Source organism: Eucyclogobius newberryi, unplaced genomic scaffold (assembly GCF_026437365.1).
Source record: "Eucyclogobius newberryi isolate DKJ021-1_F unplaced genomic scaffold, fEucNew1.0.hap1 SCAF_5, whole genome shotgun sequence".
Classification (NCBI taxonomy): Eukaryota; Metazoa; Chordata; class Actinopteri; order Gobiiformes; family Gobiidae; genus Eucyclogobius; species Eucyclogobius newberryi.
This window is the reverse complement of record NW_027316167.1, coordinates 39,703,840-39,731,786: the sequence shown is the minus strand read 5'-3', so window position 1 is coordinate 39,731,786 and position 27,947 is coordinate 39,703,840. Positions and strand designations below refer to the sequence as shown.

Below are 27,947 nucleotides of genomic sequence, written 5' to 3'. Positions count from 1 at the left end.
GTTACAATCAGTGGAAATACTGCGGTTTATCACAAGATCAAGGCCACATTTACTGAGGAATTATTATTTTTTCTCTTTGTATCTGCTTTAGTCTGAGTCGTATCTCTCTTGTCCAATCACCAGGAGGCAAAGTGAGACAGACCACGTTGGAAGCTGGACCTCACATGGTCCACTTTGGATCACTTAAATCAGGGGTGTCCAAGCTTTTTTCACAGAGGGCCGCATTCTGAAACTTATACGGAGCAGAGGGCCACAAACAACCCGACAATGTCAAATTTGTCGAATGCCAAAGTGAATCATTAGAAATTTTGCATTTGACATAGTTTCGATGCCTCTACACCTTTAATAAGACTTGGGACACTAATATTCGGTTGGTATAACATAAAAATGCTTGAATTTTTCCAATTTTAAAGTCAAAAGTACAACTTTTTGTTGTTTGGAGCAAGTTAGCAGGAAGCCTGAGGGCCAACAAAAATTGGTCTGAGGGCCGCATTTGGCCCCCGGGCCGTAGTTTGGACATGCCTGACTTAAATGGACTGGTACAGTTCAATTGGAGACACTTTTGGATTACACCTGAGTTAACGTGACGGTGTGGCTGGTGAGACTGACCACGTCCATGATCTGCATGAGGCTGAGGCCGAACTCCACGATGAGGGTCTGAGAGTCGTTCTGCACCGGCCGCTCCAGAATCATGTTGTCTCTCAACAGTGCAGTGTACAGGCGCCGCTGGCCCGGGCCCTGCACCGAATCTACACAACACAAAGAACAGATGAGGCCCCAGAGGAGTCGTGTGAGATTCTAAAGTCTAATCAGACTCTCCCTAAAAGATGTTTGTTATCAAAGCATCCACAGAAATGATGAGCAAAAACATCAGAAGTAAAGAAAAGAGATTTATATTTACAGCTGGGGTGTCAAATTCATTTGGGCCGCGGGCCGAACATAACGTAAAACATAAAACTATTGAAAATTTAAGAAATAAATAGCTTTATAAAGCCTACACTGTTTTTGAAGCAATTACTGGATCGATAAAAAAAAATTACAAAAGGTTCTCATAAACTTTAAGAGAGACAGAGGAGGAGAGACAGAGGAGGAGAGACAGAGGAGGAGGAGAGACAGAGGAGGAGGAGAGACAGAGGAGGAGGAGAGACAGAGGAGGAGAGACAGAGAAGGAGGAGTGACAGAGGAGGAGGAGAGACAGAGGAGGAGGAGAGACAGAGGAGGACAGATAGAGAGAACTTTTCTGTCATGCAGCCCTAGGCACTTTTTATGCAGTTACACTTTTGACAGTAAACAGTGATTTTGCAGTTTTTCATGCCCTCCTTGCCACAGTCCCCTCTTTGCCACAGTCCCCTTTTTGCCACGGTCCCCTCTTTGCCACGGTCCCCTCTTTGCCACGGTCCCCTCCTTGCCACGGTCCCCTCCTTGCCACGGTCCCCTCCTTGCCACGGTGCCCTCCTTGCCACAGTCCCCTCTTTGCCACGGTCCCCTCCTTGCCCCTCTTTGCCACGGTCCCCTCTTTGCCACGGTCCCCTCTTTGCCACGGTCCCCTCTTTGCCACGGTCCCCTCTTTGCCACGGTCCCCTCTTTGCCACGGTGCCCTGTCACCTCAGCTCCAATGAAAATCTTCACCAGAGGAACCGCCCCTCTTTTTTAGCATTGTTGAGTTACAGAGGGTTTTTGGCCACATCTCCACGCTGCACTGACAGATCTCTGCATCATCATTATTCTAATCCTCTTATAGCCGAGGCACATAACGCTCTGGCACTGTTTCTGCTGTTACATTATATTAGGTAAATGTTTGTTGGACTGACAGATATAAAATGGTATATCAGCCTGTTCTCATTTGTTTGTGGCAAAGTCAACAAATGATTTAAACTGAGCTCTGGTTGTGAGTAAATCAACACTGACTGTTTTACGCTGTTTGTCTTTAATTTAGTCTTTATTTGTAAAGGACCTGGACAAAATCATTCATCTTCAAGGGAAAAGTTGATCTGCCCCAGATTCAGCTGCTGCTACTTTCAATCTGCAGTCCCTGTGCAGGTGAACACATAACAACAGTAATAAAAAGTACACATTTTATTACAACACGTTGCATTTAATTTTTTACATTAGCTCAGTAAAATACATTTCTAAAATGACACAATTAGTTCAAACAGATAATAAACTAAACTAAAATCTACCTTGGCTGATGTTGGCACCGTAATTATATTATTAGGATTTGCTTTTTCAGGTTTCGAGTGAAGTTATGAATATCTACAGAACATTTCAGACGTTTGAAAGTTGATTCCACTTCAGAGTAAAAGAAAAGGCAGAGGATCTTTGGATGGTGCAGTTTCTGCTGCTGTGGAGTCGATCCAGGAGTTTGTTCAGAGCAAAGTTGGAGATCATTTCATCAAGGGAGGTGAAGCAGCATTATTAAGGATTCTGAATAGAGTTCTTAGATTTGAAAATAAAACTAAAATGTCAAACCTAAGCATCTTGTTACAACGATGATAACTTTCAATTTCCTTTGATGCTGGGTTATAGAGATCTGAGGGTCTCGTTGGCCTGAGACCAACAGGATAAACAGTGCGTCATGTGTGGGATCCTCATGGCATTGGAATAGGTGAAAATGTCAAAACTGTTCCTTTTTTTGCCTCAGTGAGACTATTTATCTTTATTCCATTGACATAGATATTAGGTATATCTTTCATTTTGTTTGATTTGGTAATATACATACCAAGAGTCTATTTATTTGTATTTATTTATTTGTTTTTTAATATTTTTGTAACCATGATCTAAAACATACTTAAATACCTTATTGTAAAGACAGCAGCAATATTAAATCAAAATCTCATTGGTTAAATAAGCAATATTTTTAAGTCTCATTGAATTGTCTAATTTTTGACAAATGAAAACTAAAATAATTGTTGCAGCTCTTTGTAGCTTGATTAACTGTCTCATTCTTCAGTGCGTCAGTAGATGAAATTCTGTAAAATAAACATTATCAGAACTTTTCCGACATATATATACATACATTTATTTAATTGTTGTAAGTTAAATATGTAAAAAAAACAAGACCAAGGATGTCCAAAAGTATAGCTTAGAAAGTCAGAAGCACAACAAGGAGTCACTGAAGGCTTCGTCCCACGGCAAAGACAGCTCAGATCACTTTTCCAGATGAGTTCAAATTTTTGAGACTTTTAGGGGCCCCACAAGATATTTGGTCCCCCTCCCTCTCAGAACATGTCCAATGGGAGAGTTGTGCAACATGTTGAGAAAGAGGGTTAGCCGAGGATCCCCCCAATGTTATATAATAAAAAAAAAGCTCGGCTCATTTAAAAAGTGACTATTGAAAATAACACATAACCTGGCTTACTCCTGACTGACATGTGTCAATAATATACAATAATATATGAATAGATACACATTATCAAGATGGAATGTCTCCCGTCTTTATCGATCAGCGGAGTATTAGTATCAGAGCAGCCAACTAACATGCTTCCATTTGGCCTACAGCTGTTTTTGGCTAAAAGAATGACCAAACGGTTTTATCTTTAACAACACTTTCTGCTCCACACTTAAAGTTGTGGACTCAAATGGATCAGCGGGGCCGATAAGATGGATTCTTGTGAGTTTCAAAACTCAGACCTCACAACAAAGGGCTACAAATATCGATCATTTTGATAATCGATTATTCTTTTGATAAAGGAATGAATTAATGATTGGATTTATATTGCACCTTTCATAATCACACTCACTTGTTTAGAAGAGCGAAAGGCTCTTGAGGATGTATTTCCTGTGAACATTGTTTAATCTGCTTCTCTATTTCACTGTCAACTAAATTGAACTGAAACAAGCTGAGGAGATGCCACTTGAGAACACATAAACCACAGGAACACTGTTTATGGAAATGGTAAACTTTAAATATGTATACATTCATATTCTAGTGTAAATTACTTGTTGAACTCTGTTACATCTAGTGTTGTGGATGTTCATTGCCCCTATGAAGGCTAAAATTGTTTTTTTTTTAAAAAGAAAGCATAAGTTGCCATGGAGACATGATGATTGGGTCAGGGCAAAGAAAAGGGAGTGCCCCCGGGCCCAATGGAAATGCTGCAAGTCAAAGCTCCAGGTTCAAAAAGAGATTTACAGGGAAGTTGTACATGTACAACCTCATTTTATGTAGAACTAGGGAAAGATATTTTTCTGAAATTATTGGAAGTTGCAGTAATAACTCGTGTGTCCTGTTTGCCACAGTAACAGATGAACAAACCCTCCAGCTCAGCTGCTGTTAGAACTCATTTCCACCTCCAAGTGTAATGAGTTTGCATTATTCTGGATGAATAATAATAATGATAATAACACGCCTGGACGAATGAGGGAACACACCGACATTATTCTTTATTGACAAAGTTCAGGGCATTAAAAATGCTATAAATCCCACAATGCAAAAAATTACCCTAAAACCACCAAGACACTTAGTTGCATGTTTACAGGTGCACATGGTTATGTGTTACCCACCAGATTTCTAAAGTCTGTGCTGAACAGTTTACTTGCACCACTCACTCACTAACATGTTGCTTCAATCTGGAACATTCCCAATGTCTTTGAAAACTGCGGTTATAAAGCCTCTCCTAAAGAAGAGCAGTCTTGATGCCGGAGTACTGAGTCATGACTGGCCCATCTCTAATCTGCCATTTTGGGGCAAAGTCCTTGAAAAGGTTGTTTACAACAGCTCACAGATTTCCTCTTAATAAACAACTCATTTGATGTTTTTCAGTCAGGTTTTAGACCTCATCACAGCACTGAGACTGCTCTTGTCAAGGTGACAAATGACATCCGCCTGAACACTGACACGGGCAAAGCCTCAGTCTTAATTCTGTTAGATCTGAGTGCTGCTTTTGACACTGTCGATCATGGGATCCTCTTACAGAGACTAGAGGACTGGGTGGGCATCACTGGCACTGCCCTAAACTGGTTAAAGTCCTATCTGGAAGACAGGAAGTACTTTGTTGAAACTCTGTTCAACCTCTACATGCTGCTGTTAGGTCAGATGATACGCAGCGAAAATGTTACAATGATGCAGACGAGTCAGATCTATGTTTCATTGTTGGCAGGTGAATATGGACCAGTGGATTCACTCTGTCACTGCATCCAACAGATCAGTTTGTGGATGCAAAACAACTTTCTCCAGCTGAACTTGGACAAGACTGAAATCATCGTCTTTTGCCACAGAAACAAAGAGAAAGTGTTAGCGGTCACCTCCAGAGTCTCGCTCTAAAACCTACAAATCAAGTTAGAAATCTGGGGGTAATAATGGACTTGAACTTTAACAGTCACCATCTAAAAAACATTTCTAAAATCAAAAATATAGTGTCTAAACCAGATTTGGAGAGACTTATCCATGCGTTTGTCTCCAGTAGATTAGACTACTGTAACGGCCGCTCACTGGCCTCTCCAAACGAGCTGTAAAACAGCTGCAGTTCATCCAGAACGCTGCTGCTCGGGTCCTGACTAGAACCAGGAAGTACCATCACATTAGTCCTGTTCTCAGGTCTCTGCACTGCCCCCTGTGGCTCAGAGAAGAGACTTTAAAGCAGCTCTGCTTGTGTACAAGTCTCTCCATGGCCTAGCACTAAAGTACATCTCGGACATGTTAGTGCCATATGAACCTTCTCAGACTCTGAGGACCTCAGGGACCGGCCTCCTGCTGGTGCCAGAGTCAGGACTAAACATGGACCAGCCTCCTGCTGGTGCCAGAGTCAGGACTAAACATGGACCGGCCTCCTGCTGGTGCCAGAGTCAGGACTAAACATGGACCGGCCTCCTGCTGGTGCCAGAGTCAGGACTAAACATGGACTGGCCTCCTGCTGATGCCAGAGTCAGGACTAAACATAGACCGGCCTCCTGCTGGTGCCAGAGTCGGGACTAAACATGGACCGGCCTCCTGCTGGTGCCAGAGTCGGGATTAAACATGGACCGGCCTCCTGCTGGTGCCAGAGTCGGGACTAAACATGGACTGGCCTCCTGCTGGTGCCAGAGTCGGGACTAAACATGGACTGGCCTCCTGCTGGTGCCAGAGTCAGGACTAAACATGGACCGGCCTCCTGCTGGTGCCAGAGTCAGGACTAAACATGGACCGGCCTCCTGCTGGTGCCAGAGTCAGGACTAAACATGGACCGGCCTCCTGCTGGTGCCAGAGTCAGGACTAAACATGGACCGGCCTCCTGCTGGTGCCAGAGTCAGAACTAAACATGGACCGGCCTCCTGCTGGTGCCAGAGTCAGGACTAAACATGGACCGGCCTCCTGCTGGTGCCAGAGTCAGAACTAAACATGGAGAATCTGCGTTTTAGTTTTATGCAGCTAAAATCTGGAAGTCTTCCTGAAGATGTGAGACATGTTCTACTCTGACAATGTTCAAATCTAAGCTATATATAAAATGTTTTGTTTAGCTGTGCATATTTTCTTTGCACTCTTCTCTTTTAGGTTTGAAACTGTTTTGTGATTTCTTCTGTCATGTCTGTGTGATTTTAATGCATTTTTTTCCTGTTGTAGCACTTTGAATTGCCTTGTGTATGAATTGTGCTTTACAAATAAACTTGTCTTGCCTCGAACAGGTTTTCTAAGCGAGTCAAAGTCCCGCCTCCAGACAAATGATAGAATGACATTCCTGTTACATAACCGCACTAATGAAACATGAATAGTTTCATCACACTGCTTGTCAGAACCATTACAAAGGCGCTCAGCCCTATTTCAAACATGGTATATGAGTAAAACTGTTTAAAACCGTTTTAAATTCCAAATCTTCTTTAAAAAAATCTCTGATGACTACTCACTGCTGGTATTGGGATTCGTTATCGTTCCATGCAAACACAACACGTTAGATTGAAAACAAGTGTTCTGCTCCAAAGTTTTGGTCTAAATGGAGAATGTTTGACTCTTCTCCACTGTCACTAGGTCTAACACATAAAAGAAAAAGCATCTGTTGAGTTGGTGCGAGCACAGGTGGGTAAACAGATGCAGCTTGGACAGAAGTGAACAGATGTCTGCACAAAAAAACTTTTAGTGCATTGGCTCAACATTTAACTAATTCAGTGAGGTCTTTTGTGAGGAATAAAATGAACAGTGACATGAGCTTTGGTTGGTTGTTCGGAAAGTATTCAAACAGTTTTATGTGTACCACATAAATTAACAACAACAAAAGACCTAAACCAGCACAAACTGTATTCATGGTTGGGGTAAACAGTAACTGTGAAATGTGTGAGGTGACAAAACATCCAGTCTCCATGGGGTTCTGACCTCTGACCGCTGAGGCTAGAGTTGGCAGAGGCTTTATAGAGTTGATGGTGAATGTCCAGATACCACAAAGTCTCATACTGATAGTATGAGAAGTAAACATCTATTGTAGCGCATAGAAGTCAAAAGTGTCAAAAATCTGATACAAATAAATACTAAAACTAGTTATCGAATCCCGCGACCCCGAAAGGGAACAAGCGGTAGAAAATGGATGGATGGATGGATAGTTATCGAAACAAGATACTCATTTGAGCAAGTATTGATACTGTAAAACATAAACAGGACACAACTGGATCTTTCTTGAATAGTTTTAGAAGATAGTATTATCAGATCAAATGGTAACATGAAGAAAGTAGGACATCACTATATATTGTATAAACATATCAATGTAGTAAGAAATCGCTATAGAGATCATATTAATCAAATATTTATTATAAATAAGATAATTATATAATATAAATATTTGATTAATATATTATATTTTCTATAATATTTTTATCATATTGTGTGGGTTTAAAAGAAAGTATTAGCATTGAAAAGGAGCAATTTTAATCTTCTCGCAATCAAAATCGGTATCGATTATCGAGCATCGAGCATTAGTATCGAAATCGAGTTTGAAATCTTAGTATGGTTTAGTATCATAAGAAACACAGTGGAACAGCTCTCATTTCTGCAGAAGAACCTGACAACTCTTATCTAGGGGTGAAACATGGCGTCACAGGCGTGAACTTTGACCTGACATTTGAGAACATCCATGTGCTGTTTGAGCAAAAACACATGGCCTCTTCCCGATGAGACATACTCAGAAGACCTCCCCCAGGGAGGCATCCAGGAGGTTCTGGAGCAGATGCTTGAGCCACCTCAGCTGGTTCCTCTCGACGTGGAGGAGCAGCAGCGGCTCTACTCCAAGCTCCTCCCATGAGACTGATCTCCTCACCCTAGCTCTAAGGGAGCGCCCAGTCGCCCTGCAGATGTAATCAATTTTGACCGCTTGTATTCGTGATCTTGTCCTTTTGGTCATTACCCAAAGCTCATGACCATAGGTGAGGGTAGGAACGTAGATTGAGCTCCTTCTCAGCTCCTTCTTGAACACAACAGTCGATGCAGCGACTGCATCACTGCAGCCGCTGCACCGATCCAACAGTCATTCTCACGTTCCATCCTTCCCTCACTCGTGAACAAGACCCCAAGATACTTGAACTCCTCCACTTGGGGCAAGGACCCCCCCCCCGTCTCCATTTTTGAACAGAAGGACCAGAGAGTTAAGGTACTCAGGACGGCTCTCATCCACCCCCTGAGCCCTGCCACTGAGGAGTTTGCCAACAACCTCAGTGACTTCCGCTTGGGTGATGGACGAGTCAGCCTCTGAGTCCTCAGTCTCTGCTTCCTCTTCGAAAGCCGTGACAGCGGGATTGAGGAGATCCTCAAAATATGCCTTCCACCATCCAACGACATCCCCAGTCAAGGTCAAAAGCCCTCCACCCACACCATAAATGGTGTTATTGAAGTACTGCTACCCCCTCCTGAGGCATCAGATGGTTTGCCAGAATCTATTAAGGACCAATAGTCCTCCTCCTTGGCCTCCACGAACTACTCCCAGCCACGGCCTGCTGATGCATGTCAACTACCTCACGAGTCCCACAATCCAAAGAGGCCTGATAGGACTGCTTCTCAACGGCATCTCTTATTTTGGTGTCCTATACCGGGCACCGTGCGACCACAGAGACCGTGCGACCACAACTCTGAGCATCCGCATTAACAATGGAGGTCGAGAACATGGTCCACTTGGACTCAATGTCCCCAGCCTCCCCAGGGACATGGGAGAAGCTCTCCCGAAGGTGCGAGTTGAAGACGCGGCTGACAGAGGGCTCCGCAAGACGTTCCCAGCTTATGATGCGCTTGAGCCTGCCAAGTCTGTCCGGTTTCCTCCTCCGCCAGCCGATCCAACTCACCACCAGGTGGTGATCAGTTAACAGTTCTGGCCCTATCTTCCTCTGAGTGTCCAAGACACACAGCTTGGAACGTAGGCTGGCCTTTAGCGGTTGGAGTTAAGAGAGACAGAAGACATTGACGTGGTCCACATTTCTAAATTTTAAATCAATTTAAAGTGCAGCGTGTATTGTGAAAAATATGGAAGTAAAGAAGCTGTGTCTCCTCCAGCAACAGAACAAGGAAAGTTGTTTCAGGTGGCTTTGATCCTGTTCACACAACTGGGCAAAACTAATGATGATTGATAGGGGAGTTAGAATTATCATTAGCTCATAAAGCTCCCTAAACCTTCATTAAAATACAAATAAACCCATAACTATTTAACCATATATGTATATGTATATGTGTATATATATATATATATATATATATCCCTAAAACCAACACCTAACGATGACCCTTAAATCCCTTTACAAGCTCCATCATGATCCCCTACAAATCCTTTGCCTTGGTCCAGACCCTTATAAGGAAGATCTCTTTCTCTCTCTCTATTACGCTCGCTCCTTTTTTCTTGTTTTCCCCTCTTTTTTATGGTATAGCGTAAAACACATACTATGAAGACGTACAACTACAGCAGGTGATGGCAAATGCACCTTTTCATTTGGCTGCCAATCGCCATTAAATGTAGCACAACTCAATTCACTAAAAACACTGCAAACCACATTAACACACACACAAACACCGAAACATCCTTAAACACCAATATTGCACTATATATTGCACATATCCAATTGACCTAGTAATTAATTTCCCCCAGGACAGACGGCTTCAATTAAAGTGCCCCTGTGCGCCAAATCTAAAATGGGATCAAAAGGACAGACATTACTTCAATCAATATTTCAAATACATGTTGTGCAATTGTCTTTTTGAAAATGCAAATTGATGCATAAAGTGCTCTGTGCAATTAAATTGCCAAATGTAATTTAAAGTGCAAATAGAAATGTTAGTGGTTACAAACAGGTGCTTTGTTACTTGGCCAAAGGAGAGATGACACAGCGACAAAATCGATGATTGACCTGCGGCCCAGAGTGTCCTGGTGCTACGTGCACTGATGGTCACCTTTGTGCTTGAACATGGTGTTTGTTATGAACAAACTGTAGCTAGCACAAAAGTCCAATAACTGAACACCGCTCGAGTTCAGATCGGGGAAGCCGTTCTTCTTGATCACCCCTCTCCAGGTGCCACTGTCATTGCCCAGGTGGGCATTGAAGTCCCCGAGAAGAACAGTGGAGTCCCCGGTCGGTGCACTGTCCAGTACCCCTCCCAAGGACACTATGAAGGTGGGATACTCTGCACTGATGGCCCCACATCACTCCTTCGGGGGAAAGACACTTGCCGTTGAACGCCCACCCGAGGCCTGGCTCCAGGGTGGGGCCCCCGGTGCGGCCGATCCAGGAGACGTAAATGGCCTTGATTCTGGAGTCTTGATTTTTAAATTAATCACAACTAAGAACAGGGATGAGGGTGGTGATTGGGGGTGGGTGAAAACAGAGCCTCAGCTGCAGGACAAACATGCAAGAATCAAACCAAATACAACTCTGAAAAAACAAATGAGTTAAAAGCTCTTTAAAGGTGATTTAGCAGAATATGTCTCCTTTAACTTCTAAGTCACTGCACTATTTTCCAATCGTTATTTATGTTTTGTTATGTTTTCGTTATTTAAGTCACTTTCTGGTGTAATGTCTGCCACCTGCTTGTCTTCATGGAGATCACCGCTTTGCCTGGAAAGTTCCGCGGTATGGCATTAAATGGGTCTATCTCCACAGAGACAAGCTGCCCTTACAGGTCAGGTCTGTGGCAAGGCAACCCTGCTCACTGTATGAACGCATGTTTTTAAGATATTTTGAGCGTAAAAACACAGGTGGAATAAATGCAAGATGGACCAGTTTAAATCAGGTCATGAAAGATTAAGCAATAAACAGAGTGACAGAAGCAGAAAGGAACAGTTTCATAATGTAGCTCTAATAAATACATTGACATTGGAATTCTGAAAGCGTTGAGAAAGTAATTGTTTGTGTGAGGAATAGATTCAAACATATTTTTTGACAGAAGTAGCAGTACTCAGTTATGTTTACTCAGTTAAATTTTCCAAGTTACATAAGTTGACACCATACTTTTGAGTCATATTTTTTTGGAAGTAAGAGTACAGTAGTAAATATTTAGTTTTTCTTCCCAGTGTGAGTAAATCTGCAAACGGTTTATGACAATATCTGTGTTTCCTGCACTGCTCCTTTAGGTATGATTTAGTAGTTGTTTTTGTCTCCAGCTTTTGAGCATTCATTCTTGTTTTGTCCTAATTATATCCACTTCAAATTGAAAACCAGACGTTACATCTAATAACATTTACAGTTACTCTAAGTGTAGTGTAGTTTTTCCACCAAATTCTTATTTTAAAGTAACTTTATTGATACTTGAATACTATTTTAGATACTTTCCCCAGCTCTGTTTATTCGTGTATGTTCTGAAAGGGAAACGGGTTTGTCTGGCAAATATAAAAATCCACTATGATCAAGAAAACAAAGAAAGAAAATAAAGTTTGTAGCATCAACCATAAGCAGTATTTTTACTACTAAAAATAAGTAGCACTGCAGTAATGTCCTGACTCCTGGGGCCCCCCACTCACCCCGAGGCACAAACTGAGAAGAAACCAGCACCCAGCGATTTGGAACGTAATAGGCTCTGCAGCAAATGTCCTCTGTCCAGTCCAGGACCAAAACATAGAAACCGTGCACATCTCACCTCTGAAGACGCACAGAAACGTGGCCAGCAGAAGCCACACGTTCAGCGGGGCCATGTCAGGATCCGTCCCGTGCACGAAGTGAGGCTCCGTGTGTCTCCCTGCACAAGTCTCGTCTCCAAGGGCCAGGGGAGGGCTCAGTGTGTGTGTGTGTGTGTGTGTCTCTGTTTGTTTGTGTGTGTGTGTGTGTGTGTGTGTGTGTGTGTGTGTGTGTGTGTGTGTGTGGGTGGGTGGGGGGTGCCTCTAATGGACGGCTCATGAGGCAGGACAGGGCAGGACGGATGGGGGAGAGGATGAGATTTGCGGGTCCACTGGGAGCGCGCGTGTCACTGCCCCATAAAGAATGAAGTGTTTTATAGTTAGTTCGAGGCGGTAGTGGAAGAAGAGCATGTGCAGGCAACAGGAATAATGACAAAGAATACCGAATGTTAAAGCCTAATTGTTAAGTCAAAGTTTCTGTCTTGCGTCCCGCGGGAGAGGGACCGTGATGAGTTACTTTATACAGTGGGAAACGGAGATGAAACAAAAGATCAGATTGACCTAATGTAAAGGGCAGTTGTCAGGCTCAGCTCTTTATGTTGCGGTTTATAAAAGTTTCATTAATTGTAAGCTATTTTACAGAATTTTAAATGGACAAGTTTTCAATACACGGGGCGCCCTCTGCTGGCGGCTACACTGAACTACAAGTGCAGAGGTAAATCGCTCCTGAAAAGCCTGGAAAAGGAAATGTGAAGAAAAAATATAATAAGACATTAAAATGATTAACTGGGGTATATTTTTTTCAGACTATCAGGTTATTGATCGATTGTCCTCACGTGGCATCTCAACACTAGAACCACAGATGGATCAGGGCTCTTGATCCTTGTAATTTATAACATACTCTTTCCTGTCCACATAGTTTTGGCAGAATGATCCTTTTTCTTAAAGTGCATATTGACAGGTTTAACACGTTCACACATTTCACTATATTAAAGATTTTACAAAAATTCTACACATTTTCACCAGTTTGACAATGTAGAGGGAGTTTAGAATTGCACCTCCTGGTTATTCCAAAACTGTTACCAAGCAACCACATTGTAAACTAGGGCCACAATCCGTATAAATGAAATGACAAATAATACCTGATAACACCTTTATTTTGTTAAATGATTGTTCGAACTGTTAGAAAATTGCGTGTAAATTGTCCCCGCGTTTTGGATGAAATCTTGGTTATTGATGACATCACAGGGTTTTAGAACTTTTTTTTTGACAAACTGCCACTTGACTGGTGTAAAACTATGATACTAACCTCACGTTTTATCACTGATTTTATTTTCCACAGGTCTATAGTTATAATTGTGAATATTTGTCTTGAAAATCGTTTGAACATTCTGCGGTTCAAACCTCTGCAATGTGATTGGGTAGAAAGATGGAGTAGGCGGGGCTAATGTGTAAACAAGGAAGTGGAGCGCGGGTGAATGGGACGCAGCGTCTCCGCTCTGTCCGCGTGGGATATTTTAAACTAAATACAATCTAATGAGTTTATGAGACGGTCTGAAAATGCAAACAGCGAGAAAACGTCGAGGTTTTCAAGCCTCGGCACAAAACAGGTTTGTAAGAAACTGAAGCTGCTTTAAAGTGTTGAGCTTTTCATCCTCAGACTCTCTGAACTGATCATGTGACAGGCTGTGTGCTACAAACATATATTTCATGTATTTTTGGGCTGATTTAAGATGGCGAATAACTCTTTTATCAACATGAATACAAAGTCTACTATACTTTGTACTACATTTTCTTCTCTGTCAGCAAAACAGATCATTAATATGTTAAGATAATGTAAAATAACCTTTATTTGTCGCTCTATGGGGAAGTAACAGCGAGAGAAAAGAAACATGCAATCAAAACTCAACATGCATATTAACTTTAGACTTGAATCTAACACATGAATGTACAAGTAGAGAAAAAATACAAGACTAAAACTTTATTGTACCAAGGCTGCAGCAGGTAATCCACTAATCCTCACCAGTCGACTATAAAAAATAATCTGTGATATTTCAATAATCGTCATGGTTCTATGGACTATACAGACTCTAAAACACATACTAAACCTTTGCATTACAAAGACAGTTGCTCATTGGAGGCCCTGAAGAATGCCAGGCTCCATGTGCAGCCGCAGTGTTGTGAGTGCAATTCCAACGCCAACAATTTGCTGACTGTCCTCCCCCTCTCTCACCCCCACTTCATGCTAACTCTCTGTTGTCTCATCATTAAAACTATACATCATCTCCTTCTCGTACCTCCAGATTAAAGAATAAACGATCCTAATTTTCATGGAGAATACACTTTATTTAGAGACATGCTCTATCTCTAAGCGTTCAGCCTCTTTTTTTCAACAGTGATTTGGTTGATTATGTATTTTAATAAATGTCTCAATGTATAGAAATAACCTTCGTCGACTTATCGAAAATACCCTTGCTGTCTGATCGACTACTACTAAAGTAATTACTATTGTGTGCAATACGTAGATGTGACTGTGGTGATGTACAGAGGAATAAATAGTGGATGAAGTGAATTGTTCTGGCTGTGACATTATTATTATTGTTACAGTATTGCACATATTACTACAGATGACACGTACAGCAGTGTAAGCAGTGTTCAGTGTACGGTGTGACAGCAGCAGAACACTTCACTTCCTCAAAAATTACAAAATGAATGCCATACATAGATTGGCCTTGTAATTTTTAGATGTGGGTGATATATATAAACAACAATAATAAAGTATACTATATTTTACTTTTCCAGGAGCTTAATGCTTCTCTTTGTTCAAATCTTGGACAAAATGGAACTATAAACAGGAATTATAACAAAAGTATTAAGTTATCTCAATATTTATAACGATATTCAGACAATATTATTTCAAGTCAAATCACATAATTAAATGTATTAGTTGAGTTTTAAGGTTTAAATGTGAAATGACAAGGAAATTACTAACAAAAGTACATAAATATCACTTTATTTGAAACATCGAATCAAATAATAGTTTTGTCTAATGGTTCGCTATTTATTGAGCATTTATTACACGAAACAAAACAATATGATCAAAAATAACCAAGACAAGAACTTTGTGCTTTCCAAACGATTGAATATCCTGTGTATCCTGTAACCGAAATACATTTACATTCTTTAACTAACTAAAGGTCGACAAACTTAACATTATATAGAAGAAACCATATACATTACAAATACAGAATGAATATGTTTGTGTATTTTTTAGTTTTTTTTGTAACATTCCTATTTTTCACTTTGTGCTGTTCTTTATATATTAATAAAATACAAGCCAATGTAAACTTAAACATAATACACTTCATAGTATTGAACCCATCAATGTGATAGAGAAGTGCAGCCTCAGAGTGCTGTCCCTCCGGCCTGCACACTCACAGTATTGAATTTATCGGCCCAAGCAAAAAAGAATCACTGTTGTTGATTTTCTTTTATCTGTATTTAAATGGGCTTTGTTGGTTCATCATCAACTTGTTGTCTTCCATCTCAGGTTTCGACATTCTTCAGCGCGACACAAAATCACATTGTTCAGGACGTTTTAGCTGGCGTGGCATCACAGCTTGACCTTGTAGCTTAGGACGATCTTGACACCAAAAATCTGCCAGTTGAATTTCCATGAGGCCCATCGTACAAGAGGCCTTCTTTATAGCACTACAATGGCCACACAGAGCAGCAGGAAATGACATCATGTACACACATACTGACAGACTCTTGTCCACATAATAGACAAGAGAAGAACATGAAGATTTGATTTATTTAATTTGATTTATTTGATTTATTTTATTCTTCCCAGAATAGACACATATTCAGTCAAATCAACCATTGAATGCTTTATTAAATTTAACCATAAAACGCTAAAATGTCTTGTGTTTTTCATTTGCTTTGTGAGCGTGTTTGTCCATCCAGTGATTAGTGACACTTGTTCTGATTCCTCATTGCAGCCCTGGATTTCAGATTTCCTGTAGGTCTGTTCATCCATCTAAATTCCAAACCAAACCAAAATCTTTTGCTATCATTGAAACAACCTCAGTTCAACCTTAAACACTCACAACAGTTTTATATTTCACTCTTTCCAGTTCAGCAGCTGCTTTGAAGGATCCCTCACCACCACCAAAGAAAAAGCACTTCCACCTGGACCTGTGGCTGTGCCTGACGCTGCAGAACTGGATCCTGGACTTTGGAAGGCCTATTGTCATGGTAACTGGGTCTCACAATCACAGCACTGTCCTGTTTTAAAAGGGGTGATAAAATATGGTGAGTTATATGACATACAAACGATGCTGACAGATCTTTTTTGTGTTGCATTAGCTCATCCTTCCTCTGGAGTGGTTCCCTCTGAACAAACCTAGTGCTGGGGACTATTTTCACATGGCCTACAATGTCCTGACTCCTTTCATTATGCTTAAGGTAGGTTTACTTTCCGTAACTATGCAACATGTAACGTTATTGCTTTTCTAGAACGTTACACAGTACAGAAGTAAACTTATCTATCTCCATGGTGAAGTATGTGATGTTACCTTACAGATCTATGGAGAGGTGACTCCGCCCACAGTAATAGTGCATGTTTTTAAACTTATTTTAGAACAATAAAACTGTAATTTAATACGTGATTTTAAAGCGATTGTAATAAAGTAAAATGTGTTTTGCTCCAGTATAGATATATTGTAAAAGCAGCTCTTTGGGTCAAAATGAGCTCTCTGTGTGCTGTCTGCATCTAATTATAGAGCGTTTTATCTCCTGAGAAACTGGAAGTGAGCTGTTGACATGCTATTTAATCAACCTAAAACAGCCTCATTGTCCTTGTAGGATCCACTATCTATGCATTCTTTCTGTGCAGCAGCAGCTTTGTCCTAAGAAGCGGTGAACTAAACTTGGAGTTACATAATTAACATATAGATGAGTGAGCAGAAGCCATGCTGCGATGCCTCCGCGCTCATACAGTCCACAGCGTTCAGCTTGATGTGTAAACGTGTGCTTATCTGGATGCAGCTGATTGAACGCAGCCCGAAGGCTCTCCCGCGCCCTGCAGTCTACCTCTGCATCATTACCTTTGTTATGGGGGCCAGCATCCACCTGGTGGGAGACTCCATCAACCACAGGCTCCTGCTCAGCGGATACCAGCTCCACCTGTCTGTGCGGGACAACCCCATCATCAAGGACCTGAAGCCGGACACTCTGGTACCACTACTCACGCACTGACAAGAATATATCTATATCTATATCTATATATATATCTATATCTATATCTATATATATATATATATATATATATATATATATATATATATATATATATATATATATACATACACATACACATACACATACACATACACATACACATACACATACACATACACATACACATACACATACACATACATACATACCACAACTGAAAAATGGACAGATTTGGGGAAGTTTCCAACAGTTCTGTTTCCTACTATGATCAGCAGATGGCAGTAGTGACTTGTGTTTGTCTCGGTTTAGTCTCTATTTAGATTCTAAATAATGTCTTACTAAGACATTAAAGTCTATATGACAGGTTAGACTACACATTTCACTTAAATGTACTGAACACAATTATATTTCAGATTTGACTAAACATTTTGCCCGTTTGTCCCCAGTTTGACCCTTTTGGTAAAGTTTATAATTGTACTTCTTGGTTGGACATGAGCACAAATGTGACATAGGTAGAGGTAATCCCACAATTGTTACCTAGCAACCAGACTGAAAACACATTACACAATATTTATGATTTTACAAAAAATGTTACCATATAATTCTTTCATTTTGTTGAATGATCATTTAAACTGTAAGAAAAGTGTCAGTTAAGTGTAAATTATCTGTGTGTTTTGTGCGTCACGTCGCACATTGATGACATCACAGATGAATTCCTTTTTAGAACTCGGCTCCGCTCAAGATTAGATTTTGTCTTTAGAGCCTTAATAAACTGCTGTATCAGGTCCAGTTTGAAAACTTCCTCAAGTCAAGGTCTTTTATATTATAAGCCATCATTTCCATACTTTTTGGAAATATCAATTAATTATATCTTATATTGAGTAATGGTTTTAAAATGAATTGAAATATTGTATTGTGCGAGCGAGTTCCTGTTCCTTGAGACCGTGGTTCCGGAACTTGTCGTCCCTGACCTGTCAGCAAAACTCTGATAAAAATGGATTTCATTTCATAATAAATATTGGTCAAATCCTTGTGTGACACACATATTTATGGACTAATAATCACCATATGTCATGGATCTCACATTAAACAACAAACAGACTGGATTATTCCACTTTTTGCCTGTGATGGGGATCACATGCTAAGCTAGCAATTTTGCAGTGTAACGGTATTTAATATTCATATTTTCATGTCAACAGTACGTTTAAACAACTCTTCTGCTTCATTCCTTCTGTTGTGTCCAGTTAAAGACCTGTTGCTGTTGTTTTTCCGACTCTCGCAATGCTTTGTGGTCTATATTGCTGAACATTACTTTTGGACACCACTACATGATGGCGGGAGCCCTAAATAGTGCCCTCTGTAGGACAGGGTGGACATTCGGACGCAGCCATAGTTTACGTTTCCATCTATTCTGCTGGTGACGCACCTGCTCTGTACATTTGACCCATAAACACTGTGGTATTGTGATCATGGAACATTTGCTCTGTCTGGTGGCACATCGTGCTCGGAGTGCTAATAGCGGGAGATTGGATCAATAACAAGCTACGGTAGGAGAAGGTGGTGTTTTGGGACGGCTGGTGTCCAGTTCTTGGCTCTGAGGCCCCTTCTTTCCGAATGGTCTTAACTCCAGTTTTTGATCTTTTATTTGATCAAGAGGTGGATATCGCATGTATCTGACACAAATCCTTTGGTTTTAAATTGTTTTCCACTTTGTTTCATTTTTGCGGTTCTTGTGTTTGTCTTGGACCAAAGAGTTTCAAACATTGGTAAATTAATAATGGTGAACAATAAAACTAACACAATGGCATCTGAAAATGTATGTGTAGCGGACAGATGACTAGCTGCTCTGCTCTGCCGTTCTGCTGACTCAGACACATTTATCATGCTCAAAACGGGTCCAAAAGTGAGAGTGGGTGAGTCACTAGAGGATCCGCGCTCACTCTCGCTTCTCTCACAGCTATAACTGAGCGGAACACATATGTTGCAAAGCAATCAGTCAGCGCTCCGCTGATTTTCTTATTTTGTCAGGTAATGACCGACATCAAGAGTCACGACTGATCTCCCGCACTGTTGAATCGAATGTGCGTCGTGAGTGATTATGAGTAGAGATGCACCGATTCCAAAATTCTTGGCCGATACCGATTTCCGGTTTTTAAGGAGGTCAGACCTGCCAAAACCGATTTTTCCGATACCGATTTTCTATCTAGCCACTGATTTTCCCACAAACTCCCCAGTATTATATATATGAAAAAGTTGCATGTAAACAGGACACACATTTTATAATATAAAATGTAATTTTTTTTGTGGAAAAATAGAAAAATAAATAACTATATAAAAATATATATACTAACTAATATGGCCTGGAGAAGAGTGGGGGACACAGAGGAAAAAGAGTCTTTCCTCTCCTGCAGAAGATGCAGCTCATTCATCTCATCTTCAGCTCCAGTGGTTCCAGATTGAAATCAAATGAACTATTTTCATATAGTAATTTATACATTTGTTATTTTACACATTCTTTTGAATGAGCTGGAACCTTCTGCAGGAGAGGAAGCAGGTGGAACATGAGGAGGGTCAGTCCCAGAGCGCTGCCAGCACCTCCCTCTCAAAGCTGGAGGACTCTGGCTCCAGCACCTCCCTCTCAAAGCTGGAGGACTACAGCACCTCCCTCTCAAAGCTGGAGGACTACAGCACCTCCCTCTCAAAGCTGGAGGACTCTGGCTCCAGCACCTCCCTCTCAAAGCTGGAGGACTACAGCACCTCCCTCTCAAAGCTGGAGGACTACAGCACCTCCCTCTCAAAGCTGGAGGACTCTGGCTCCAGCACCTCCCTCTCAAAGCTGGAGGACTACAGCACCTCCCTCTCAAAGCTGGAGGACTACAGCACCTCCCTCTCAAAGCTGGAGGACTCCAGCTCCTCCCTCTCAAAGCTGGTTTTACACACCTGTGGGTGGAGCAGAAGGGCCAGCATCCCCTGAAGGAGCAGCAGCAGGAGCAACAGGGAGGGCTGAAGGCGAATCCAGATCTTAAAGAACATTGTACAGCAGTTATATTTGAGCCCAGTACATTTACTGCAATATTATTCAAACTTTTACTATTATAATACAGCATATTTAATGAGGCACATTTATGTTCCAATATCATTTTCCAGTTTCATCAGCTCTTTGATAACTTCACACACTCACTAGAAGCAGAATCAACTGTGCACTATAGATTCTAGAGCACTATAGATTCTAGAGCACTGTAGATTCTAGTGCACTGTAGATTCTAGGGCACTATAGATTCTAGTGCACTGTGATTCTAGTGCACTATAGATTCTAGAGCACTATAGATTCTAGTGCACTATAGATTCTAGAGCACTATATATTCTAGAGCACTGTGATTCTAGTGCACTATAGATTCTAGTGCACTATAGATTCTAGAGCACTATAGATTCTAGTGCACTATAGATTCTAGAGCACTATAGATTCTAGAGCACTATAGATTCTAGTGCACTGTAGATTCTAGTGCACTGTAGATTCTAGTGCACTATAGATTCTAGTGCACTGTGATTCTAGTGCACTGTGATTCTAGTGCACTATAGATTCTAGAGCACTATAGATTCTAGTGCACTATAGATTCTAGTGCACTATAGATTCTAGAGCACTATAGATTCTAGAGCACTATAGATTCTAGTGCACTGTAGATTCTAGTGCACTGTAGATTCTAGTGCACTATAGATTCTAGTGCACTGTGATTCTAGTGCACTGTGATTCTAGTGCACTATAGATTCTAGAGCACTATAGATTCTAGTGCACTATAGATTCTAGTGCACTATAGATTCTAGTGCACTATAGATTCTAGAGCACTATAGATTCTAGAGCACTGTAGATTCTAGAGCACTGTAGATTCTAGTGCACTGTAGATTCTAGAGCACTATAGATTCTAGTGCACTATAGATTCTAGAGCACTATAGATTCTAGAGCACTGTAGATTCTAGTGCACTGTAGATTCTAGAGCACTATAGATTCTAGTGCACTGTGATTCTAGTGCACTATAGATTCTAGAGCACTATAGATTCTAGTGCACTATAGATTCTAGAGCACTATATATTCTAGTGCACTATAGATTCTAGTGCACTGTGATTCTAGTGCACTGTGATTCTAGTGCACTATAGATTCTAGAGCACTATAGATTCTAGTGCACTATAGATTCTAGTGCACTATAGATTCTAGAGCACTATAGATTCTAGAGCACTATAGATTCTAGAGCACTGTAGATTCTAGTGCACTGTAGATTCTAGAGCACTATAGATTCTAGTGCACTGTGATTCTAGTGCACTATAGATTCTAGAGCACTATAGATTCTAGTGCACTATAGATTCTAGAGCACTATATATTCTAGTGCACTATAGATTCTAGAGCACTATAGATTCTAGTGCACTGTGATTCTAGTGCACTATAGATTCTAGTGCACTATAGATTCTAGAGCACTATAGATTCTAGTGCACTATAGATTCTAGAGCACTATAGATTCTAGAGCACTATAGATTCTAGTGCACTGTGATTCTAGTGCACTATAGATTCTAGTGCACTATAGATTCTAGAGCACTATAGATTCTAGTGCACTGTGATTCTAGTGCACTATAGATTCTAGAGCACTATAGATTCTAGTGCACTATAGATTCTAGAGCACTATAGATTCTAGTGCACTGTGATTCTAGTGCACTATAGATTCTAGAGCACTATAGATTCTAGTGCACTGTGATTCTAGTGCACTATAGATTCTAGTGCACTATAGATTCTAGAGCACTATAGATTCTAGTGCACTGTGATTCTAGTGCACTATAGATTCTAGAGCACTATAGATTCTAGTGCACTATAGATTCTAGAGCACTATAGATTCTAGTGCACTGTGATTCTAGTGCACTATAGATTCTAGAGCACTATAGATTCTAGTGCACTGTGATTCTAGTGCACTATAGATTCTAGTGCACTATAGATTCTAGAGCACTATAGATTCTAGTGCACTATAGATTCTAGTGCACTATAGATTCTAGAGCACTGTAGATTCTAGTGCACTGTAGATTCTAGAGCACTATAGATTCTAGTGCACTGTGATTCTAGTGCACTATAGATTCTAGAGCACTATAGATTCTAGTGCACTATAGATTCTAGAGCACTATAGATTCTAGTGCACTGTGATTCTAGAGCACTATAGATTCTAGAGCACTATAGATTCTAGAGCACTGTGATTCTAGTGCACTATAGATTCTAGTGCACTATAGATTCTAGAGCACTATAGATTCTAGTGCACTGTGATTATAGAGCACTGTGATTCTAGTGCACTATAGATTCTAGTGCACTATAGATTCTAGAGCACTATAGATTCTAGTGCACTGTGATTCTAGTGCACTATAGATTCTAGAGCACTATAGATTCTAGAGCACTATAGATTCTAGAGCACTATAGATTCTAGTGCACTGTGATTCTAGTGCACTATAGATTCTAGAGCACTGTAGATTCTAGTGCACTGTGATTCTAGTGCACTATAGATTCTAGAGCACTATAGATTCTAGAGCACTATAGATTCTAGAGCACTGTGATTCTAGAGCACTATAGATTCTAGTGCACTATAGATTCTAGAGCACTATAGATTCTAGTGCACTATAGATTCTAGAGCACTATAGATTCTAGAGCACTATAGATTCTAGAGCACTGTAGATTCTAGTGCACTATAGATTCTAGAGCACTATAGATTCTAGTGCACTGTGATTCTAGTGCACTATAGATTCTAGAGCACTGTAGATTCTAGAGCACTATAGATTCTAGTGCACTATAGATTCTAGTGCACTATAGATTCTAGAGCACTATAGATTCTAGAGCACTATAGATTCTAGAGCACTGTAGATTCTAGAGCACTGTAGATTCTAGTGCACTATAGATTCTAGAGCACTATAGATTCTAGAGCTCTATAGATTCTAGAGCACTGTAGATTCTAGAGCACTGTAGATTCTAGAGCACTGTAGATTCTAGAGCACTGTAGATTCTAGAGCACTGTAGATTCTAGAGCACTATAGATTCTAGAGCACTATAGATTCTAGAGCACTGTAGATTCTAGTGCACTATAGATTCTAGAGCACTATAGATTCTAGTGCACTGTGATTCTAGTGCACTATAGATTCTAGAGCACTGTAGATTCTAGAGCACTATAGATTCTAGTGCACTATAGATTCTAGTGCACTATAGATTCTAGAGCACTATAGATTCTAGAGCACTATAGATTCTAGAGCACTGTAGATTCTAGAGCACTGTAGATTCTAGAGCACTATAGATTCTAGAGCTCTATAGATTCTAGAGCACTGTAGATTCTAGAGCACTGTAGATTCTAGAGCACTGTAGATTCTAGAGAACTGTAGATTCTAGAGCACTGTAGATTCTAGAGCACTGTAGATTCTAGAGCACTGTAGATTCTAGAGCACTGTAGATTCTAGAGCACTGTAGATTCTCGTGCACTGTAGATTCTAGAGCACTGTAGATTCTAGAGCACTGATGATTGTGTACATTTCTTTGAGGCTGTGGGACAGTTAAATAGTCCTGACATTAGATTGTAGTCACTCATTTCGCTGTTCGAGTCAGTAATTTAAATTTTGTATCTACGTAATGTTTGTCTCAAATGCATCAAAGTATTTTTAAAGTCTCTTTTCAGGTGGATGAGATCTCTTGTTAGCATTAGCTCGTAGCCTAGCTCTCTGCTAGTTGAGCAGAACAACAACCCTGCCTACTTTTCTGCAGATAACTCTGAATAAACACATGAACTCGTCAAACACAAACCAGCGCAAATTATTTTGACGCATCAACTATCACCACATAGATTTTAATCGTCTCAAAGTTGTAATAACTTACCCCACAGTCCAGTCTCCTCACGGATCCTCCTCCAGGCTCGGTTCTTCTTGTGTTCCAACAAAGTTGAACAAATCTGAACTTTTCTGCGACGAACAATTTTAACGCTTTGAAGCTTCTGCTTATCAAAGCGTCTAGAGCGGAAAACGGCAAAACGCACCTCTGCGCCGCGCGCCGCGGCGAAAAAGCAGGAATCGCGCCGCGGGAAACGCAGGAGGTGTTCGACACACGTTTACATAGACTTTGAATGTAAACTGGACACTTTGGCCGCCGCGCTCTGAAAGAGTCTTGTAGTTTTTAGCTGTTTTGCGCTGGGCGCGTTGAGCTGCTACGCACCGCACATGCGCGCATGCAGGTCAGTTTGGATCGGCCGAAAACCGGCAATTACGACATGGACCGGCCGGTCACCGATTCTGGCCGATTCAGCATAAAACCGGCTTTTTAAATCGGTGGCCGATTGATCGGTGCATCTCTAATTATGAGAAATATGAAAGCGTTCAATGTAGTGACTTTCATAAAGAATTATGTTGATTTTTGGTCTGCAGCAGCTATTCAAATCAAATTGTTGTGAATATATTACTTTTGTATGTATATTTTAGTCTGCTCAAAGCCTGGGCTTGAACTCAAGTCCTTTATTTTATGCAGCATGTCACCATAAATGTGTCAAAAATAACCCTTCAAAAGAAATGTGCTTTCTACTTTTCAATTCAGTCGAAAGTACAGATACCTGCTTTCAAATGTAATAAAGAAAAAGTCAAAAGTACCTTCCACTTCTGGGCACCACACCAGATTGTAGCTAAACGTCCAAATGAGCTTTTGTCCTAAGACTGCCCCAAATAAATTGTCTGTTTGCTGTAACCCGTCCCAACATTTTTCAAGTGGGTCACTCGGTAGGTAAATTCCTATTTTTTTTACTTTGAAGGCAAAAAAAAGAAGATCCAAATCGTCGCCATTTTTTGAATCTCAGTGACCCCCAGGGGTCAGGCTTCAACAGTCCAGGGGTCAGGCTTCAACAGTCCAGGGGTCAGGCTTCAACAGTCCAGGGGTCAGGCTTCAACAGTCCAGGGGTCAGGCTTCAACGGTCCAGGGGTCAGACTTCAACAGTCAATGACCGAAAACGTCTCGATCAACCCGCTCGGGAGACTAAATCTCCCCATTTTAAGATATTTCGACCTTTTGTACGCCGTTATCCTTTATTTTGGTAGCGAAGGCGAGCGGGGGGGACATGCGGGGGACACGGGCGCTTTCCCTCCCAGAATGCAAAGCGCAGGTCAAATTTAACATGAAGCCACACCATGATGCAGAACGACGTGAGCGATGGTAAGACCAGTGGCGCTGACAGAGGGAAACCAACAAAAAAAAAAGGAAATACAGGATCTCTCTTGCATGGTCTGTTCAATGCAGAAGCATATGGAGGACTGTGCAATGTGTTACTAGTCCCTTGATGAAAGATAAGTTTACCAGCGCTATAAAATTATTCAACACTGCGCTTTTGGAAAGACTGTTCAGGTGAGTTGGCAAAATATTAGAAAAATAAAAGAATTTGGCGGCATTTTAAGAAAATGCTGATATATTTTTTTCAGTCGGGTTACGGCAAACAGACATATTATTTTGCTCAGCCTAATGATAAAATATAAAAAATGTGAAGTTAAAGTACATTCTATTACATAACACTACAACACAAGGCGCACCACCAAAAGTCATTCTTTTATTTATAGCATATCACTGTCTTTATTTCACTTCAGCGTGAGTCCAGAACATAGGGACGAGGAGTGATGTCCCAGAGTCCCCTGTCCTTAGACCCTCCTTCTAGGAAGTAACTTGGACACTTTACTAGCTCGTCCAATCCTGTGATCTGGCTTATCACTGCTGTCAAAAAAGAAACCTTAAAGCACAAAAATATATATATATATATATATATATATATATATATATATATATATATATTTGTATGTAAAAGTAATTAATCACACACCTATTTTTATATTTTTGTATTTGTAAATGGGAAATATGAGCTCTTTTAAATATGTATTCTCTTCAATGTATTTATTTATTAACCTTTATTTAAACAGGTAAGAAACTCATTGAGAGTGAAACCTCTTTTACAAGTGTGACCTGGAGCAAAGGGAAGACATTACAGCACACAAATCATAAAAAAACATTTACACAAAATAAGACATTAAGAACAAATAAAACCGAGTTTGCTTTTAAAAGCAGAGACCATTTTAAAAGACTCTTTTACTTTGCACGAAACCCCGCAATTGAACCCAGCTCCCCCAACCTCAAGTCTGTTTGAAGAGCGTTCCAAGCTGCTGGTCAGTCCTCACATGTGGCCCCGACAACTGCTGGTCAGTCCTCACATGTGGCACCGACAGCTGCTGGTCAGTCCTCACATGTGGCCCCGACAACTGCTGGTCAGTCCTCACATGTGGCCCCGACAACTGCTGGTCAGTCCTCACATGTGGCCCCGACAACTGCTGGTCAGTCCTCACATGTGGCACCGACAGCTGCTGGTCAGTCCTCACATGTGGCCCCGACAACTGCTGGTCAGTCCTCACATGTGGCCCCGACAACTGCTGGTCAGTCCTCACATGTGGCCCCGACAACTGCTGGTCAGTCCTCACATGTGGCACCGACAACTGCTGGTCAGTCCTCACATGTGGCACCGACAGCTGCTGGTCAGTCCTCACATGTGGCCCCGACAACTGCTGGTCAGTCCTCACATGTGGCACCGACAGCTGCTGGTCAGTCCTCACATGTGGCCCCGACAACTGCTGGTCAGTCCTCACATGTGGCCCCGACAACTGCTGGTCAGTCCTCACATGTGGCCCCGACAACTGCTGGTCAGTCCTCACATGTGGCACCGACAGCTGCTGGTCAGTCCTCACATGTGGCCCCGACAACTGCTGGTCAGTCCTCACATGTGGCCCCGACAACTGCTGGTCAGTCCTCACATGTGGCCCCGACAACTGCTGGTCAGTCCTCACATGTGGCACCGACAACTGCTGGTCAGTCCTCACATGTGGCACCGACAGCTGCTGGTCAGTCCTCACATGTGGCCCCGACAACTGCTGGTCAGTCCTCACATGTGGCCCCGACAACTGCTGGTCAGTCCTCACATGTGGCACCGACAGCTGCTGGTCAGTCCTCACATGTGGCACCGACAGCTGCTGGTCAGTCCTCACATGTGGCCTCGACAGCTGCTGGTCAGTCCTCACATGTGGCACCGACAGCTGCTGGTCAGTCCTCACATGTGGCACCGACAGCTGCTGGTCAGTCCTCACATGTGGCCTCGACAGCTGCTGGTCAGTCCTCACATGTGGCACCGACAGCTGCTGGTCAGTCCTCACATGTGGCACCGACAGCTGCTGGTCAGTCCTCACATGTGGCCTCGACAGCTGCTGGTCAGTCCTCACATGTGGCACCGACAGCTGCTGGTCAGTCCTCACATGTGGCCTCGACAACTGCTGGTCAGTCCTCACATGTGGCACCGACAGCTGCTGGTCAGTCCTCACATGTGGCACCGACAGCTGCTGGTCAGTCCTCACATGTGGCCTCGACAGCTGCTGGTCAGTCCTCACATGTGGCACCGACAGCTGCTGGTCAGTCCTCACATGTGGCCTCGACAGCTGCTGGTCAGTCCTCACATGTGGCCCCGACAGGCTGTCCATGTGTGTGTGAGTGCAGGGCATAATGACCCTCTCTGTGCCCGGGCACACAAGCAGGAAGTGGCACAATTACACAAAACTTTATAAACTAAAATCATCCAATGTGTGAACCTGGCATAAAGGTCACAATGGTGGGTGAGCGAGCCGCAACCTGTTATGAATCTCAGAGCATTGTCC

The 27,947-nt window shown here is 41.7% G+C and overlaps 2 protein-coding genes across 2 annotated transcripts in view; one reads left to right on the top strand and one right to left on the bottom strand.

The window, feature by feature from the left end:
* LOC140380782 (neuronal acetylcholine receptor subunit alpha-7-like) overlaps nt 1-12,062 on the bottom strand; it is a 31,953-nt gene extending 19,891 nt beyond the window's left edge. The window contains exons 1-2 of the mRNA XM_072464683.1: nt 12,008-12,062; nt 610-749 (exon numbers count right to left, since the gene is read on the bottom strand). Coding sequence (XP_072320784.1) covers nt 610-749; nt 12,008-12,062 — 195 coding nt within the window. The remainder of the gene's footprint in view (nt 1-609; nt 750-12,007) is intronic.
* A 1,387-nt stretch (nt 12,063-13,449) lies between these two features.
* cln6a (CLN6 transmembrane ER protein a) overlaps nt 13,450-27,947 on the top strand; it is a 29,517-nt gene continuing 15,019 nt past the window's right edge. The window contains exons 1-4 of the mRNA XM_072465082.1: nt 13,450-13,594; nt 16,121-16,241; nt 16,353-16,451; nt 17,034-17,222. Of these exons, the coding sequence (XP_072321183.1) occupies nt 13,545-13,594; nt 16,121-16,241; nt 16,353-16,451; nt 17,034-17,222 (459 nt within the window). The 5' untranslated portion in view covers nt 13,450-13,544. The remainder of the gene's footprint in view (nt 13,595-16,120; nt 16,242-16,352; nt 16,452-17,033; nt 17,223-27,947) is intronic.